Below are 20,243 nucleotides of genomic sequence, written 5' to 3'. Positions count from 1 at the left end.
TTCTCACGCTAATTCTCCGTTTCGTTATTTATGCTCTCATAATACATGTCAGTGCTGGGCGTTTATGCGCCTCAAACTATCAGCCCGGGCGGTGCGCACAGGTTACGCAGGCTGGAAATGTTTACGTGCCTAACTGGGTTAGCTTAAAGTTTACGGCCGAGATATTGAAGGGAGAGCTTCAAAATAAAAGATCTAATGTGTCGCGGATGGGCAGCTTTTCACTGCAGCTGGAGGCTAAGCTTGCGGGCAGGTTGTGTTTCTTGCATCAGCAGCGTTAATTTGCACACAGTGTGTCTGAAGTGACAGGCTCCACGGAGGAGATATTTATCTGCCGAGTTTCCCTGCTGCGTGATCTCCTGCTCGCGTGTATGTTTTCTTAAGATATTCAGCCACGTCTCGATGCTACAATCGCTCTGCTCTTCGGTGGCTTCAAGGCTATGAATAGACTATTATAGCCGTGTGCTCTCAAAACGCTTTTGTAAACATCAGGAAGACATTTTGGTGATTGCGTTATGCTTTGCTAAACGTTGGATGTGGATATTATTTTTGTCGCATCTCTACAGAGGCTCACTAATGGTGCAGTCGGTCCGTAGGGTTGGTTATTTAAATTACCCCCCGTTCTATGCTCAGCGTGTTGCATGAACTCGCTCAGTGTGTTTAAAGCGGAATGGGCGTTTTTTTTTTTGTTTTTTTTTTTTTTTTAAGGTGGATGAATTGCATTGCATAATCTGCTTCGGAAATACCAACATGGCGTAGTGCGCGCTGACTAGAAACTGCGGTGAAAATACTGAGAGCCGCCTCCATTCATCTCGCCCTGCAGACGCTACAGCGTACATGCAGCTCGCTTTTTATCTGCTGAATTGTGAGAAGGGAGGCTTTTTATCTAAAAGTTTAACATAGATACAAGAGATACTTGGCACGTTTGACGTCCTTAAGGTTTTCTTTAAATTTGAATAATTTACTGACAGATGTAATTGGATAATAATTTAGGGAAAGGTGTAATAGCTGAAAATTAAACAAGAATCCAGTCAGGATGACATCATGTGTTTTGGGCTAATGCTGGGGCCTAAATCCACCTACTTACTGTAAGAAACCCTGCTGCATACTGACTTACCAGGGCACATGTAGGGCAGTGGGGTTTGGGGTAATTTGCATTGGCTTTTCCTGTTCCTCTCTCATAAAAAGATGTCTTCCAAAGCGTATTCTTTAAAGAGCAGCTTTGTTAAGTTAAAGACAATGAGGGCTTGTTCACACAGGCATGGGTGGAGTGGGAATAATAATTTATTAGCCTGGGATTTAGCTCAGTTGTCTGTTTATTCCATCTTTGTCTTTAGCATCACCAGCCCCAAGGTCAGTGTGTGCATTTTAATTTCTTTGTACTTACCAGATGTTGTGGGTCCCTCTGTTGACAAATTATTGTTGATTTCAGTGACAGCCAAAGAATGGTTCTGGAGTGAACGATTGTATTTTAAGAGACTGAAAACACTTTTGCCCGGGATTTTCTTACCCTTCAACTTTGCTTGTGTTTTATTCTTTAGCAGTTCACAGGTCAGCAGCATGTCAAAGAGTCAATGTCATGGAGTTTCCATTAGTATTAGTACATTTATATTGAACATATTTTAATAAACATTTAAGGCAAGAAACTTTCTTTTGGGGTGGTGGTAGTAATTTTCCACTCATTGTACAGTCTTACAGAACCTGTACAGCAAGTATTTCTGTTTAATGTTTTGTTGTATACAGGCACAGTCTGCATTCATGTTTTTCCCATCATGATATACAATTATTATGGAGAATATATTTTAAGTATATGGATGAAACATGGATTTTTCCTGGCTAACAGAGGGGCTGGGTGAGGGGGTGGGATACTACCAACATCAGCAAGATTAGTCGGTGTACAGTAAACACAAGGAGTTCCTGCTTTTTCCTGTTGCCTTGTTTGACAAAAAAACAAACAAATACAAATTCTCCCAGTATTTCTAACTATCTTGTGAAGAAAACCATTGTACATATTAGGGGTGGTTGATATAACCTCAGCATTAAATCTTGATAATCTTGAAAATACTGAATTCTTTATTCATGTTTGATTCTTGAAGCTTGTGGGTACACGTAAATGAAGGGCATGGCCCATCCTCCTTTTCTAATGAGCTAATATCATTGATGAGAAATTGCTAATTTGAAGTGTGAATCTATTGAAATAAAGTGTCAACAGCAGCAATAGTGTAGTAGTGACACAGCATTATATCCAGTGACACAGCAAAAGACAAATGTGGCCTTGTTTGCTTTTTCCCCAGGACATTTTAAGTATAAAATTGCTGTTTAACAATAGCTAAACCAACTTAACCCTGTAACAGTTCAGTAGCTGCACAATATTATCACATAATGAAACTGAAAAATATTTAATAACTTGTAACTTTGGTTGAGCTTTTTTAATCAGTTGCTGAAAGTCCTCCTTCACTACTATGTAACCGGATCAGTAATTTCCATCCACCCTTGTTTACATTTGGGAGCTACTAGTATCCCCTCCTCCATAGCCTTCTTTGTTTTTGTTTTTAAAGTTTATTTATTTTAATTATAATTTTTTCCTGAAGTGGTGACACACGTTTGTTTCCACCTTTAGAGTAGAACAATTTTCTTGTACGTTTTTTTTGTAAGGTACCGCACTTTATTGGAGATTGTTGAAATATTTCCCTTTTAGGCACCAAATCTTCATCGCTCTCAGACATGCCTGGGCTTGTTGCACATAAAAGCATATTGTTTTACAGTAATGATATTGTGATGACATTATTATGTCACCATACAAATTTATGCTGGTATGATGATCCCTGGATATATGATGTATCATGGCTGATGTATGACACAGTTGTAGTAATTTTGTAATAAAAAAAAGAATACAAAAGTCTTAGTATTTAAAATATTACTGTTTGTCTTTTTCTCCCTCTTCTTCTTCTTACTGTTGTTTTTATTGTTATATTGTTGCAATAATAATATTATTGTATTCATATCATTATTATAACAATAATAATAATCATAATAGAAGAAGAAGTGTGGACAACAGAAATTTCACTGTGCAAGCAGTGGTTTGAATAAAGCATATTTTTGTGTATACTTGGTTGCTGAACACAGTCACTAAAATACTGCATTTATTGCATCAAATATGGTTTCTCATATTTCAAGAACAGGTCTTATGGTTCCCTCACCTGAGTAATTTTGAATGAATGAATATAAATGACACTTATGGAGCTGCTGGTTTCAGTTTTAAATGAACATAGGTAGTATCTGTATGTTTGTTTACACCTTGTTATGAGGCACATCCCTGTATAAGGTTACTAATGTTATCTCTTAAGCGCTGATGGGAAATTTACCACACAACTCCCTCATGTGAAATAGTATCAGAATTTGATGATGGGTGGTTTTTGGTCATAAGGTGAGTCTTAACTTTTATTTCTTTTCTGTGGTTTTTTTTGTCCCTGCAGGCTGTCCTCAGGTGGGGCAGTAAGCGGGTGGAGTGGAGCAGGCCGCGGTGCCCGTCCCTCTGCACTGCATGGCTGCGATGGCGCCCGCTCTCACCGACGCCCCAGCCGAAGCTCACCACATCCGCTTCAAACTGGCTGCCCCATCCTCGAGTCTCTCACCAGCCAGTGCAGAGAACAACGGTAACGCCAGCAACATCCTCATCCACAGCAGCGGCCCCGCCAAGTGCAAGGCCACCTCCGAAGAGTGTCCCCTCGACTATTGTGGCGGAGGCGGTAACCAGGAACAGCAGCAGCCACAGGCCCAATCTGACTCTGTGTCCCAGGCCTCTGCCCTGGGCAAACTCCAGCCACTTGTGGCTTCTTATCTTTACCCGGATGTGACACCTGTCCCTTCAACTAAGGAGTCAATTAAGCTGCAAGGAGTCCTCATTAAACAGTCTGTGCTGAAAAGCCACAGAATACTGCCCAACTCTCTGCTCAACGGCAGCGGAGACTTCCTCAGGAAGAGGCAGGCGATTGAACTGTCGGGCGGCCAGCTCAAAAGTCTCATGAGTGGCGGCACCAACGGAAGCGGCCAGCCCATGGCACCCGTCAACGGCCTGGCCAAGAAGCTGGCCACCATGTCCAGCTCTGGCTGTGTGGTCGCGGTGAATGGCGACAAGCCTCCCGCCGCCACCGACTCTCAGCCCCAGAACCTGCCCTTTGACTCTGAGACCTTGACGGCGACCTTAACAGGGCACATCCCTTTGAAAGGAGCTCTCAAACGGAGGCATTCCTCTGGGGTTTCTCAAAACACAGATGGACAAAATGTCGAACCACCAGTGCTTCAGTCAGCTGCACTTTCTCCCTTTACCAGCAGCAACCCTAACCCAGTTGAACAGGCGAATTTGGAGGAAGCAGATCCAGATACCCCTACGAGTCAGCCACAGGGTTCTGATGGAGAGCGGCCAGGCAGCAGTCAGCAGGGCTCACCGCCATGTACGCCTGCACCTCCCATACCCTGCAGTTCCTCCTCAGATAGCCTCGACGTTCATGTAAGAGAACGCACTCTCATCAATAGCAGCCGCCAGGCTGAGCTCGAGAGCCGACTGCGACGCCTGCACAAACGTCTTCAGGTGGTACAGGCAAAGCAGGTTGAGCGGCACATTCAGCAGCAGCTGGGTGGCTTCTTGGACACGGCCTTGAATCGGCTACTAGGCAGCAACCGGAAATCAGAGACTGCAACCCCCACAGCTTCATGGAGGACCGGGCGCCACTCGTCAAACAACCGGGACGGTCTGAGTCGTTTCCTGAAAAGTGGCTCGATGCCCTTGGAGCTGGAGAGGTTGTATTTGAGTGGCTCAGCCAACCTTCATTCAGCAGAAAGCGCCTTTGACTCTGATGTAACAGAGAGTAGCTCTGGAGGGGACTCTGACCTGGAGGAGGAGGAGCTGTCCCGAGTGGACATTGAGCAGCGGCATGTCAAAATGTAAGTCACCCTCTGAAACGTCAGGCTATTAGGGAGTTTGTACACAAGCACACAGCTGGTTAGAGCCTTCAAAGACTGGAGGTGAACACTGAGGGAAAGACGTCTTATGTTGGAAAAAGGTTTTATACAGAAGCTCCACAGAAGGATTCATTCAAAATTTGGCTGCACTGTTTGGTAACGCCACAGTACTCTGACATTTCATGGTGCTGGGAGTTGTTCAGTCCCTATATTTCCAGGGAAAGTTTCTTGCTGCAGTTTTTCTGTTATGCCATTCCAGGTGCTAGTGACAATTGTAACCACATAGCCTGCCTCAGTAGTTGTTGGGTAAAACCCCAGGAAGGGGTAAGAGGTACGATTCACCCAGAGAGAGAGCGTGTGTAGTTGTGTGGGTGCTATCCTGTGGAGAACGAACCGGCTCGAATGGACTTGCTGCCTCCTGAGAGGGCCTGAGCTGAAATCAAGCGTTGTATTTATTTGCAGGGCGAAAAAGTGAGCACCCACAGAGCACGTCACTGTTTTGGTTTAAAACTGAAACCTAGTAGGAACGTAGAACTGCAGGGGTGGTGGTTTTTGCAGAAGGTGTGAGTTTTATATTTTAACATGCTGCCTGTTGTGACGTCAGGTTTCCCTCAGCCAGGAGGGTGGCCTGTGCATGTACTTCATGGGAAGTTCACATCAGAGAACGTGTTTCTGTGTCATTAGATTTGGGGAAAGTGTGTGTGTGTGTGGGGGGGGGGGGGGGGGGGTAGAGCAGGTGGTGTTAGCAGCATTAATGGAGTTACTGGCCTGTTGAAGATTGGGTAGATTATTAACAAAGCAGTTAAGATCACTGATTTTTATTATCCTTTCCAGTGTTGACTTTAGACCTTTGACCTAAATAACTCCATAACGTAACAAGAAACTTGTGTCCTTAGCATACATGACTGAGGGGTTCAGTTTTGGAGCAAATGGTTTTTGAATGTTTTCTGTGGAGCTCAATGGGGGCGAGAATATGTTGATTAAGTTATACTTTATACAATTTCTGTCTTGTTCAAACACGAAAAGAAGCAAACCAATTAAGAAAACTAAATAAATATGATACGCAAGATAAATAAAACATAAGTTAAAAAATTAAAGGGGAAAATAAATGTAAATAAAATAATTGATTCAACTATAGAGAGAATAACTAAAAATGTAGATCAAATAAAATAGAATGCCAGAGAAAATAAAACAAGACAAATAAAAGTGTTAAAAAAATAAGGTAGAAAATTGGGGAAAGTAACATTAAGCAAAATTGAAAATTAAATAAGATATGTTAAAACCCAGGATAAGAAGTTCTCTAATGCCTTTTAAAATGCCTGTATACAGTAGTAGTACTAGTAGTAGTCATTTAGGTAATAAGGGTGAATATGGCAGTTCAGAGTTGCATGTTTGTAATGAAAGTGAAAGCTGTCATGTCTGCAGGGGGTTCCCAAAGTTATGTTCTTAAAAATACTACGACAGGGTTTTGTTTTTTTGTTGTTGTTTTTTAATTCAGTCTCCTTTGTTTTCAGTAGTGGATACGGTTTGCCAGGAGGTCATCAGGGTCATGGTGATAGAAATGGGAAGTTGTGACATTTTAGATGGCTGTATTATTTGTGAACTCATAGCTGAGAGTTGCATCTTGTCAGTGAAAATGCCAGGCAGAGGAAACAGTATGGAAAGGTTGGTTTAATTAGAGGCCGTCAAGGCAAATTGGTGGATCAACTTAACCCTTTCTTTTAGCTCTAACTCAGCCCATTATAATGTAGGCATCTCTTGAATTTCCCCAAGTAATGATGATCAAAAGCACTTTTCACCAAGCACCTGAAGTACTTTGAGGTATTATTTGAGTTTACATGTTGGGCTCAGTTAGCTCTTTAGACATGATATAAATGACTCATACTGAGCTCATTACATTCAGTGATTTCTTTCTCTAAAGGGGACCAATCATCATGTAATAATCAGCTGAAATTCCCAACAGTGGCTTCATCTTTTCTTCATCTGCTTCAGTTAATCTTCTGTTATAGCCAACATGATATGTCTTGTTGCTGCTTTACCATGAAAGCTTTCCAGCCACCAGCCATCACAAGGCTTTTATTGTGAAGCAGCAACGGCTTCTTGGAGCCTTAGTCACTCTTAACAAGCACTAACTCTTCAGTGAATTCAAGCACGTCTCTGTGGAAAACTGTACACGTATTTACAGTTTTTTTTCCCCTCCACTCTGTGAAACGCTGGATTTTAACCTGTATGGTAAATGACGCATCAGAACTTGTGAGTGTATGACCGTTTCTAAATGTTGTTTTGCTCAGAGAAGATCACTAATCAATCATTGGCTAACAATGTTAACCCTACTGAAGCAAGCTTAGGGCCTACAGGTCAGGAGATGTGTTAAGCAAACAAGTGTCGTTTTTCCACTCATGTATGTGACCTTAACCTGAGAGCAACTAGTTAAGCTTTGTGTTTGAGGGCAGCAGAGTGCTCTTAGCCTGAATTACTTGAAATTTTATCAAGTTTCAACTTAACAAAGAATTGGTTTCACCTTGGATTGATTATAGATAAACATTCAAATTTCAGTTCTTTTAGATAAATCATGATTATTTAACAGATTGTGGAAATATAAATAGATTAATTGAACTCAAGAAACGTTAACACCTGTGGTTCCCAAGTAGTGTGCTCTAGGTAAGTATGAGTGTGCTACAGGATTTGTGACAACCATATGTTGCTGTGATATACAACAATTAAGTATTAATTCATTTGTTGCATCAGTACATGAAAGCTACCTGTCTTGCGACTTTAGTGAGAGGGGATATCAACAGGGCTCAACTGACGTGTGGCATCTGTAGTGAGGTGTTGGTTAATGCCACCATGATGTCAAGCTAGCTGACGAGGCATTTGGAAACGAAATATCTGCCAGTTAAAGAGTGTTGAATTTGAACCAGAAGGCACAAGACAGTTGGGTTGGGTTAAAGTATCAGAAGCAGGGATGGAGTTGAGGTACAGGTTGGGCTGTCAGAAGCCGCATTACAATATCAAAAAAGAATGAACAGCAGATAAGAGTACAGGTGTGCCTTGAAGTTTTGGTTTTGCCATTTGTGCGTGCACAAACCAGTGGACTACATGACTAAGGGTTGCTGCTCTCACTATTCAAAATGCTAGTTGGTTAAACTATTTGTTTTAATTGATAGTAGTTAGCTTCTTCCCTGACAGACAGAAGTGCCTCTCTTGAATGCAGATGAGTGGCTGTAACTTCACAGTAAACAGGTGTTTAAATACTGTTATATATTTGTAGTCAGCAATGCACATAATAGTGGGTTTACACTGAATATTAGTGTTTTATTAATGTCCAACACCAGTTAGCTGCTGGCTCTAAGGTGCTATGCAGCCACCCACCATTAGCCAGACAGGCAAACAACCGAAGTAAGAGGAATTATACCCCCACAAAGTAGTGTGGGTCTGCACTAGTTTGGTGTAAAATGTGAGAGTAGACTGATATCACTTAGCTGGAGCAATCGTTAGGCCTAGTGTGGACTCTAAACATGCTTATGCTCACCGGCCAAAGACAAATTTTGATCTTGGAAAAGCCCCTAAAATATACAGCTGGTAATTTGAAGACATTACACATGACAAGTTTTTCATTTTCAAAGCAGAGGAAAATTCTGTATTTTTTTTGTTCATGGTGATACCTGCTAAGAAAAAATGCAATATAAAACTTTTAATTTATCTGGCTCAAAATTGGCCTCTGGAGGGCGACTACAGGTGTATGCAATGTAATTGGTTTGCAGTAAGTCGGTGTTTTCCTAAGTCATCTGTGCATTTTCCTGTTTTTTGTTTTGTTTTGTTTTTTTGTCACATTGATTGTGAGTAAAATAAAACCACATAAAGTCAAACTTCTTTTAAAAAAAAAAAAATAATAATAATAAATATAAATATATATATATATATATATATATATAAAAAAACACCCAGCACGCCCCTGCGGGCGGTTTATCCTTCAAGCTCGGGTCCTCTACCAGAGGCCTGGGAGCTTGAGGGTCCTGCGCAGTATCTTAGCTGTTCCCAGGACTGCGCTCTTCTGGACAGAGATCTCCGATGTTGTTCCCGGGATCTGCTGGAGCCACTCGCCTAGCTTGGGAGTCACCGCACCTAGTGCTCCGATTACCACGGGGACCTTCACCCTCCACATCCTCTCCAGCTCTTCTCTGAGCCCTTGGTATTTCTCCAGCTTCTCGTGTTCCTTCTTCCTGATATTGCTGTCATTGGGAACCGCTACATCGATCACTACGGCCGTCTTCTTCTGTTTGTCTACCACCACTATGTCCGGTTGGTTAGCCACCACCATTTTGTCCGTCTGTATCTGGAAGTCCCACAGGATCTTAGCTCGGTCATTCTCCACCACCCTTGGGGGCATCTCCCATTTTGACCTCGGGACTTCTAGGTTATACTCGGCACAGATGTTCCTGTACACTATGCCGGCCACTTGGTTATGGCGTTCCATGTATGCCTTGCCTGCTAGCATCTTGCACCCTGCTGTTATGTGCTGGATTGTCTCTGGGGCATCTTTACACAGCCTGCACCTGGGGTCTTGCCTGGTGTGATAGACCCCAGCCTCTATGGATCTTGTACTCAGAGCTTGTTCTTGTGCTGCCATGATTAGTGCCTCTGTGCTGTCTTTCAGTCCAGCTTTGTCCAGCCACTGGTAGGATTTCTGGATATCAGCCACCTCCTCTATCTGCCGGTGGTACATACCGTGCAGGGGCCTGTCCTTCCATGATGGTTCCTCGTCTCCCTCCTCTTTCTTGGGTTTCTGCTGCCTGAGGTATTCACTGAGCACTCGGTCAGTTGGGGCCATCTTCCCAATGTATTCTTGGATGTTCCTTGTCTCATCCTGGACTGTGGTGCTGACACTCACCAGTCCCCGGCCCCCTTCCTTCCGCTTAGCATACAGCCTCAGGGTGCTGGACTTGGGGTGAAACCCTCCATGCATGGTCAGGAGCTTTCTTGTCTTTATGTCAGTGGCTTCTATCTCCTCCTTTGGCCAGCCTATTACCCCAGCAGGGTACCTGATCACGGGCAGGGCGTATGTGTTGATGGCCCGGATCTTGTTCTTACCATTCAGCTGACTCCTCAGGACTTGCCTGACCCTCTGCAGGTACTTGGTGGTTGCAGCCTTTCTAGCGGCCTCTTCATGGTTCCCATTTGCCTGCGGGATCCCCAAGTACTTGTAACTGTCCTCTATGTCTGCAATGTTGCCTTCTGGTAGTTCAATCCCCTCAGTTCTGACTACCTTCCCTCTCTTTGTTACCATCCGACTACACTTCTCCAGTCCGAACGACATTCCAATGTCATTGCTGTATAGCCTGGTAGTGTGGATCAGTGAATCGATGTCTCGTTCACTCTTGGCATACAGCTTGATGTCATCCATGTACAGGAGGTGGCTGACAACTGCTCCGTTCCGTAGTCGGTATCCGTAGCCAGTCTTGTTAATGATCTCACTGAGGGGGTTCAGGCCTATGCAGAACAGCAGTGGGGACAGAGCATCTCCTTGGTAGATCCCGCACTTGATGGTAACTTATATATATATATATATATATATATATATATATATATATATATATATATATATATATATATATATATATATATATATATATATATATAAATAAAACATGCCTGGTGATTTTCCTTGGGATAGAAGGCCAAAACCTCTTCTGTAATCAAGGAAGAACACGGACATTGTGTAGCTGTTCATTCAGTATATTTAAAAAATAAAAAACCCCAAAAAACTGGTTTCTTAGCTCCCAGCCCTGCGGCTCTGAAACCTTAGCTCCCTTTGTGAACATGTTCGTCTTCCTGGAAATAAGGTGTGTGTGTTTATGTACATATAACCATGAAGCCACATTTTCACAACTGGCACTTTGTCTCAGTTACCAATTACTGGCTTACAGCTTGGTACCACTCAACACTACACTCACAATGTAATGTTGTCTTCTTCAGGCCAGCAGCACCTCAATTATTTAATGTCAGCCGAGTTGACAGCGTTGTGTAAAATAACCTATTTGGATGCGTTGCATTACTTACAGCTAATCCCATCATCGCTGTCTTTACTGTAGACGTGGTTTCTCGTATCTCAGAGGATTGGGGGGCCAGCCAACTGGCCAGCATCTGGTGCAGGCTGTCAATGTGACGTCTGTCCATGTGACGTCTGTCCATGCCGCTTTCCTTTATAAACTATTTGCAGAATCACTTGGATGCATTAGATTAGGCCTGTTACACTGCATTGAGAAATGAGTGGGTACTTTTTTTTTCTTTTAGTTTCTGAGGCAACAATAAACGCTCATCAGGAAATCTCAGATGTTACATAATGCCTCGTAGACAGAACAATGAAAACGTCTGCGTATTTGCACTCAGGTTTGGGGGCTTTGCATGTTTTAGTTGATCAAACTGTGCTTCAGTGATGGAGTACATGTTGCTCATATGATACTAATGCATCGGGACAGTTAAATGACTGTCTGCCCACCTTGCTTCTGCTTGTGAATCAGGGTGACTAGTTTGGCCGGGACCACAGCGTGCCCTTCATGCTTATGGCTCAGCATTACTCTGCAGTCTCAGCTGCTCAGCTACCTTGTCCCCATACTCATTCCTCCATGTCTGTGTATTTACGGATGTATGCGAGCCCCTGTGTACGTTCCTGTCCTGCTCTGACACATCTGGATGCGTTTAGCTCGAGCTGAGTTCCTGAACACGAACCCACAGTCGTTACATAACCCTCCTCTTTTATGTAATGACTTGCTGCTGCTGCTGCTGCAGCTCTCTGGTTGAATTTGCCCTCTCTAGTTTCTCCTGCCCCACACCCTGCCTCGGCCTGCCTTGTTCAGTTTTCTTCCTATGAAAAGATGAGCCTGACCAGCTGCTAGCTCACCCCTGGCACATCAATTATATCTGAAGAAAATAATGTCAATGTTAGGATAGTTTTCAGCTCTTTTTATTATTTAATGTGTTTGAAAACCCTTCGCACAGGAGGACAAAGAACTAAAATGACAGCTGCTAACTTTAATTTCTCTGTTCTTGTTACATAGTATGAATGATGGCTTGCTGGTTGTGAAGCATAATTGAAAAAAGCGATTCAGAGGTCACACTTCAAAGTATCAATATAAGTATGGTAGAGAGTGGAAGTTATGGGAGTTTTAGTAGTGTAGTTTGGTTGGTTGGATTCATTTTCCCTCATAGTTTGCATACTTACACAAATACTGCAAGTCTTAAAAATGCTAAGCGGTGAATAATTGGATTTTATGATTAAAACAAAATAATAATTCACCATCCCTTTAATTCCAAAGAGAGTTAAAAAGATTGAGTAGCAGAGTCTTAAATCTTTCCTGCTTTGAGCTGTAGGATGCCTGAACTGGTCTGTTCACATTTAGATGATAGCTAACCTAAACTGCATTTGACACAGGGCTGGTACTGCAGCTTTAACCACCTTGTATAGTCCTGCAGAGATGTTTTGGAGGGTCCAACCTAAATCTGAGCTTTTGAAGTACAAATGAAGCTTTGTACTGGCTTTCTTTGTAGTAGTTACCTGTCTTGACAAAACTAAAAACCCCAGTCCCCATGGGCATTGCGATGGTGGTTCGCAGCTTTCAGTGTTAACTTGGGGTTACTGCTTCAGGCTGTAAGTGCATGGTGTGTTTGATGTGTTGTTTCACTTCTGTTTCGCACAAAATAAATAATTTGACTTCCATCTACATCAGTTATTATCAGAGGAATGTGTGATAATGATCTAGAAAGGATATAAACAGAGAAATGTAATTGTGGAGTATTTCTGCAGGAAGGTATTTATTTTTGTGCTTTCACAAATTAAATATTAATTTATTTTACCTCTCAGCAATGTAGTTTATTTGTAATTTGTACATTAGAGCTCTGAAACTTGAAACATGTGTCATTTAAACTGTCTTTTTATTAAGAGTTTTTCCTTTATACATATAAACAAAAAGAGAAGAAAAGGATTACAGATTATCTGTACATTCGGGGTAATTAGCCTGTACACTTAAGGCTGTGAAATATAAAAGGAAAAGAAAGCTAAATAAAGAAATATAAACATAAGTATTATAATAGTAATATTTCCCCAGATAACATAATCCCTGCAAAATAATCCGATTCATTCCCACCCAGGTCACTGCCCTAGACCTGTACACTGTATTTCCACTCCTGACATGAGGGAGTTGCACATAGACAAAAGTGAATGTACCTGAAAATCTGTGTCATTTAAATAGTTCCTGTGTTCAGGACTGACTCTGTCCCTTAGATCAATGACAGATGTGGAAATCACTTACATTTGTGGATGGATCAAAGTGAAATGAATTTGACTGATTTAAACCTCTTGGTTTTAAATACTTATCAATTTTATAATCCCTGTTCTGTCAGCTGCAGTTCCTGCAGTGTAAAACATACTTGGCAACAGATGAGTCCCAGCGTGAAAACATATTCATGCAAATTCTTGTGACAGTGCAACTCGTACTTGTACTACACAGCTTCCTTCTGCATTGCTAGTTGGGTTGCATATATAAAATGTATTTCTTCAGACACTAGAGCACACTCACGTTAAAGAGTTTTTAGTGTTAAGCTCAGCCTTGCTCTACTTGAACATAGGTCACTAAAGTTAAAGTAATCTCACTTATCCAAAAATCTGTGTATTTTCCTGTCATTTTAGACTTTGGAAGTAAGTGTTTTACTTTTGCATAAATTAACCAGTGAATTCTATTTAAAGTTTAAAATAATCCTCTTAATTAAAAACAAATTTTTCTCTTTTTTTAATTATAACAAACTCTGACATTTCCAGTTATTAAGTACTTGTTTTTAATCAGTGGTGCCAAACAATTTAACTGCAGTGGAGTTAATAATTAGATTTTTAAAAATAAGGTTAGGTTAGGGATTTCAGTGTTACTCCACTGGATTTAGAAGTATATGGAAAGTTAAAAGTATTTGTACCTCCTACATAGATTCTTTCACTCATAAAGAAGTTACTATTATTGTTTAGTTACAACAACAATTACATGGGAAGTTTTTGTAACCTTTCAGCCTGATCTTTAGACTCAAGGAATGACAGAAATGTTTAAAATTGCACTTTCCTGTCATGCCTTCAGTTGCCTGGCACATTTTATTTTAATTTTTTAAGGAAGTGAATTGAGGCAGATCTTTCAGTTGGTCTTATGGACCTGGTAAATGTTCTCCATAATGTACTTATTTAATGATAGAGAAACATTTGCAGAGGTATTTTTTGGGTTAAGGTTAAATAATAGTGATCCAAGTATAACAGCAGTACATTTAATGAATTTTTTGACCCGCTGGGTCAGATTTGACACTCCTGACCTGAACTGGAAGAAGTCTTCTTCCAGTTCAGCTCTAACTTGCCCACTCTCTTTATTGCCAGCCTGAGTAAAATATGAACATTCAATGACTGCTCTTTGGATTTGTGGCACATCTGTTGAGTATCAAATGTGTGCATTTGCTGAAGACTGCTTGAGAGGAAGGTGGAGGTAAAAAACGAGCCATCACTGCAAGTTGGAATGGGTGTGGGTGCACATTTTTAAACTGTCTCTCTCCTGGAAGATATTGATAGTGCTACATTTAGCTGTTCGCATGAAAGAGAGAGAAAAGTACAATGACCCAGCTCCTCTCTGACCTCCACACACAGCTTGCCAATCAGGCTGCGAGCCAGGAGCACATGTCAGATCATAAGTTTACGGAAAGTTACAGATTATGGGAGGCGCTCTGTCAAGGGTGTGTGTGACGCTGATGCTGTTAAATAATATGGCAATATGCAGTTTGGACCCGGATCATAAATATGGGTTAAGAGGAGGGAGAAAGTTAAGATAAAACCTACACTTTTAAACTAGCACTCACTGTATTTGTGCATCAGTGCCACAGAAAGCAGCTGATCACAGGTGACGTGGGTGGACATGACTTTTATTTACATGCACAATAGTTCTGTCTGTGCTTTGGCTGTGCAGTTAATCAAATTTTATATTAAACAAGATGATTAAGATAATCATCTGCCTTTTTTCTTTACTAATAGTCCAAAATGACACTTAGCCAGGCTTGTGGCAGTTTTACTTCAGTTCATATTTCTTTATGTAATTCAATTATATTTAAAGTGCATGGAAATCCACTTAATTCTTCTAAGTTGAAGCTGCTGTTTTTCCTGCATGTAATCATATTAATCTTGCTGTAATCACAAATCCCTAGTCTGTGTTAATGTCTGTCCTATACTAATTTTAAGTATTGTTGTGTAAGAGTGATAAAGTGAAAAAACAAACCTAACAATGCGTACTACAGTTGTATTAAGACTGTTGAGTTTCACTTATCCCCACAAAAAACAAACACAAAGAAGTAAATGTGTTTCTAGTTTTGAAACCTCTCTATTTGTGTTCCCTTCAGCATGCTTCAGGTGGGATGACTGCTGTCAGTTTTCAGCTTAGCATAAATACAGACAGCTTTTATTTTTAAATGCTTGTGTAACTTTTAAAACATAGTGGTGATAAAAGGAAGCATAAGAAAGGACAATTTTCATCACCTTTTACATTTCCTGATAAGGTGCTTCTCGAAGTACAGCATGAATGACAGCAGCGTCATCTTCACTGCTTTTCTGTTTTCAACCTTTTTGAGGAAAAATGAGGCTATTTGGGATGAATCTTGTAAAACATTCATTCAGTACCCTCTCATACTGCTTTTAATTTGCTGTTATGCTTCACAGGTGAATTCATGGCTGTGGTTGGTGGAAACACATTTTTGCTGTCCTTTGTGGCACCTTTTTCCCCCCTGTGGGTTTAAAAAGAGAATTAATTAGTGAGCTTCATTTCTAAAAAAAAAATGCCCAGCAGTCCAGTGTGATACAGTCGAAGCCCCTCTCATACTGCAGACATGCCTGTACACACTAGGGCTGCTCGATTATGGCAAAAATGATAATCACGATTATTTTCACTGAAATTGAGATCACGATTATTTGACGATATTTATTTAACCCTTTAAGACCTACTATAGAACCAAGTCCACCAGAGCTTATATTATTTTTTTTACATGCTGTAGTGCCATTTGTGGGAGCATTTCAAGTTGCTATACATCAATACAACTGTTATAGCCCATATTTTAATAATATGTATGCATTAAGTCCATAGTAATTACATAAATTGCAAAAAAGTGCAATAAACTACAAAAAAAATTGAAAATCGCTTTTGTTTTGTTTACATATATTTCTACTTGGAGAAATTTAAGAGGTTTATCCCTCAAAACTTTAAATACAATAAAGTTGCAAAAAATAGTTTCCCACCACAGGAAATTTATTTTGAGTGTCTTCATAGTTTTATTTTGGAGATGCAGCAATTTTTATATACTGCAGGAAAAACAAAAAACAATCCTATGATGCAAATTTGCAAAGAAAACAGCATGTGCATCATTTCACTGTGGGAAGTGTTACGAACAGCTGATAGGAACGGCAAAGCGTGTTTCTGGAATATTATGTTTTTGTTCCTGCAAGCGCTTTTTATGCAATTTTTGCAAAGCTATATGTGGAACGAAACCGTGACCGAGGACAAGCTGATGGCATAAGATGTAAGTACAACTCCTCCGGTTTCATATGCAAAACAAATTATTGCGCTAGCTTACGCGGTTCAGGTTCTACAGGGATTTAAAAATAGTTACGCAAAACGGAGCGTGCTGCTCTGACCGGCTTTAAAGGGTTAACAATGACTTTAAAAAAATAATATAAAATGGTGTGCAACACCACTGAAGTTTTTTTTTTTTTTTTTTTAAACTCTCTTTTCAACCAACGGCAGTCACTCTCCAAATAACTTCTGCTTAGCTTTCCGAGCTTCCCTCGGGTCCTCTTAATCAGCGGTCTCCAACCTTTTTTGCGCCACGGACCGGTTTATGCCCGACAATATTTTCACGGAACGGCCTTTAAGGTGTCGCGGATAAATGAGGGAGGGGCTAATAATCGGCTCAGTCATTTTTAATGATCGTTGAAAGCCCAGATCGTAATCGTGATTAAAATTCGATTAATTGAGCAGCCCTAGTTCAGCTTAAAGATTGCTTTACTTACTCTGCGCATAAAATGTAATTCATTATATTGGCATATTATTGCAATAATAGCTTCCCAGCAATTGCTCCACCAAATTGTCTTTCTACCTCCTGCCTTGTGTACAGGCCTGAAAGTAAACAAGTGAGCCGCAGACAAAAATGTCTCGCTCATAGTGTGAGATTTTCAGCAAAGAATTTGCTTCATTCTGCATCGCAAAAACCCTTCGCTGCTGTACAGGGAAAGCACTTCATGGCAGTATGTTGCATTAACTAGATTTCATCCATCAGTTGTACTCTTCCTCATCTGGTGGCTTTTGAGTGGTAGACTGTGTGATGCAGGACAAAAGTTTATTCATGTTCGGTGAGAACACATCATTATCTTTGGGTTACTTCATTTGTACGTCTGGGTAGATTTGGTCTGTAGCAGGTGAGTCATCTGTGTTCTCACACACAGGGCTGTGCGATATGACCAAAATCTCATATCCCGATATTAAGACATCTATCGTCCGATAACGATATAAATCACAAAAATGTAACATTTTCTGTAAATTCTGTGAATCTCGGGCAGCTCGACTTGCGTGAAGTGTTTCCAGCTGGGCGTCATGGACCTAGAGTCGAGTGTTTTAACTGATGCATGAAACTATACATTTTTAGACAGGTTGTAACGGCCACCGTTTTCTTTGTGAGTATTTATTACACGGCGTGCTGCGGGGAAAAGCCTGTTCTAACGTTTGAGTCTAAGGTTTATTTTTTTAGCACCTGGCGGCTCTTTTTTGCTTCTTATCCGTAAATACTCTGCATCTTTCACGTGATTCAGTTTATTTTGAAAAGTCTCAACAGGATCTTGAGCTTTATTGTGAAAGGTTTATGTGGAAAATAAACTAGCGGAAACGTTGTGGTTTAACCGTCGTTGTTGCTAACAACAACGCATAAAAACAAGCGCTTGCCTGTCTGTAGTGTGGTTATATTAAATATAAGAGAAAGGGAGAACTTTAAGAAATTAATATAGCCACTACAGTGACCATCAAAACGATGAAAAAATATTGCTGTAAATAGTTTATTTTGCGACACCACGAAACAAACGATAGCGTAAAATGAAACGATAGACGTTTTTATATCGTTATTCGATATATATCGTTATATCGAACAGCCCCACACACACACACACACACACACAGAGCAGTTAAGCATAATGCAATATAGTCAAGAAATAAATTGGTGACTTAAGCAATTTATACCACATCATGTATGATAAGCATTTTTTTCCTCTCCCATTTGTTGGCATCCTCTATGCAACGCTTGTGCTAGCTGCTCTTACCTCATGATGAGATAAAAGTGCATTGTGGAAAGGAATTAAACAGATCAGCCATTAGGTCAGTATGTTGAGTTCACCAATATCTGATCAGGATACTAACATCTGATTAAGATATCAGGTTGGTTCATCCTTACTAGCAGGTGAGAAATCCCTATGCACTGCTCATCGTTTTGTTACCAAACTACTGCACACCAAATCTGAATATCAGGTCTAGCCTTTTTGAGTAAAGATTGGACCATTGTCTGGTCCACATGTCGGGTTGTTGCACCCCTGATTAACATCCATAGGAAAACTGGTTGTTTTCACATGAGGCAGCGTCATGTGTCCAGCGGATGGGATATCAGGACCTGCTGGTTTTTGAGAGAGAGCTTTACTGAGAGGCAGCGTTACTGAGCGATTATGGTGGTTTTTGAAGGGGTCACTATGTTATAGACGACATATGTGCTGCATCCAGAGAAGCACCACAATGGAGAATCTGCTGACAGCCAGAAAACGGCCACCGAACCGGCTGCTGCTGGCACTTTGTGTGTGTATGTGGGAGTTGAGGGGGGAGGAAAATTTGTCCTGATTAGAGAGGAGGGGAGGAGCTCCTCGTTGGGAGAAAGAATGGGTGATAGTAGTGGGTTCTTTCTAACTGACCCCTCCTCTTTCTCAACCTCCTCAGTCACCCTGGTGATTGAGATCATTGGACTTGTAATGATCGCTCTGTTTGTGCTTTTGTAAACTGCAGCTGAAGCTCTTGCTGCTTCTCTTCTGTTATCTGATTTTAGGTTGTTCTGCACTTTCAGAGTGGATTATTTTAACTTACCTGGGATATTGTCTGTCAGTGCTGATGAGGTGTCCTAAGGACTGAAGCTCTTCATTCCCGTTCAGCCTTTCCTTATCATGTCTGTGATGTTTTGCTTCTGCTTTTAAGGAGCTGATGTATCCTCACTCGCCTTGGTGGTTTGGCTGTCTTTATGTGACTGCTGATCTTTGTATAATAACCATATTTAATGAACACATACCAAATTTTACTTTCATGCTATCAATATTTTCAAAGTTACAGACACTAGAAGAATAAAGGATTGGATAAGTCACCCATTATTATTATTATTATTATTATTATTATTATTATTATTATTATATTTAACAGCGCTTGTGTGCCCTCTTGAATTCTTGAGTACAGAAAATATCTGGAGGAAATGTTCTTTTATTAGGGCTGTTTAAAAACTGTATGTGAGAGGCCTCTCTTTTACATACATTACGTATCAGGCTCATCTACTAGCTGTGATGTCCTTTGCTCAGAGCTTAAAAACAAGATTTTGACTTTAGATTGTCACAGTTGGAGAATGTTTAAAATTTATTTGGTTGCAGTTTCTAACAGATTTTTATGTTGTGTAATAGTTGCTGAACTTTCACGTGGCTCAGAAATACCGTAGGAAATGACGTGGCAGTTTGACACACCCCTCTTTACCTTAAGTGCATATAACTTGATGCTTGTGCTAAGTAAAGCAAGACAGACAAATTATTTTAATGATTATAAGAGGACCAATTGTACTTGCGTGCAAGACTCTCCAGAATGTCAGTCAGTACCTTTACTGCAGTTGGACATCAAGTAGGCTGAATTTGGACCCTTTGGTGAGCTGGCTTTAGGTCCTGGGTCTCATGTTTGATACTTCTAATTCAAAGGGACTAAATGGAACTGATCTTGTGTGTGTGTGTGTGTGTGTGTGTGTGTGTGTGTGTGTGTGTGTGTGTAACAGCAACAGGAAGTAGTGCCAGCAGGAAACACTGCAGCTGTATTTACAGCATTGTCCTCCATACTATGTCGTAGTGAACGGGGACATAAGACTAGCAGATGTGTCAAGGAAGAAATCGGAATGTCTCTGATTGCACTGATCGGCTCCGTGATGGACGTCATCTGCCAGAGGAGCTC

General features: G+C 40.9%; 1 protein-coding gene across 2 annotated transcripts in view; it reads left to right on the top strand.

The window, feature by feature from the left end:
* The window catches only part of LOC308390976 (KAT8 regulatory NSL complex subunit 1-like), a 36,197-nt gene that overhangs the window by 771 nt on the left and 15,183 nt on the right, over nt 1–20,243 (top strand). For both annotated transcript variants that reach the window (XM_080873384.1, XM_080873383.1), the window contains exon 2: nt 3,474–4,941. In XM_080873384.1, the coding sequence (XP_080729510.1) occupies nt 3,542–4,941 (1,400 nt within the window). In that variant the 5' untranslated portion in view covers nt 3,474–3,541. The remainder of the gene's footprint in view (nt 1–3,473; nt 4,942–20,243) is intronic.

Source organism: Rhamphochromis sp. 'chilingali', assembly GCF_963969265.1.
Source record: "Rhamphochromis sp. 'chilingali' genome assembly, chromosome: 22".
Classification (NCBI taxonomy): Eukaryota; Metazoa; Chordata; class Actinopteri; order Cichliformes; family Cichlidae; genus Rhamphochromis; species Rhamphochromis sp. 'chilingali'.
The sequence above is the reverse complement of the archived record's forward strand: the minus strand, read 5'-3'. Positions and strand labels throughout refer to the sequence as shown.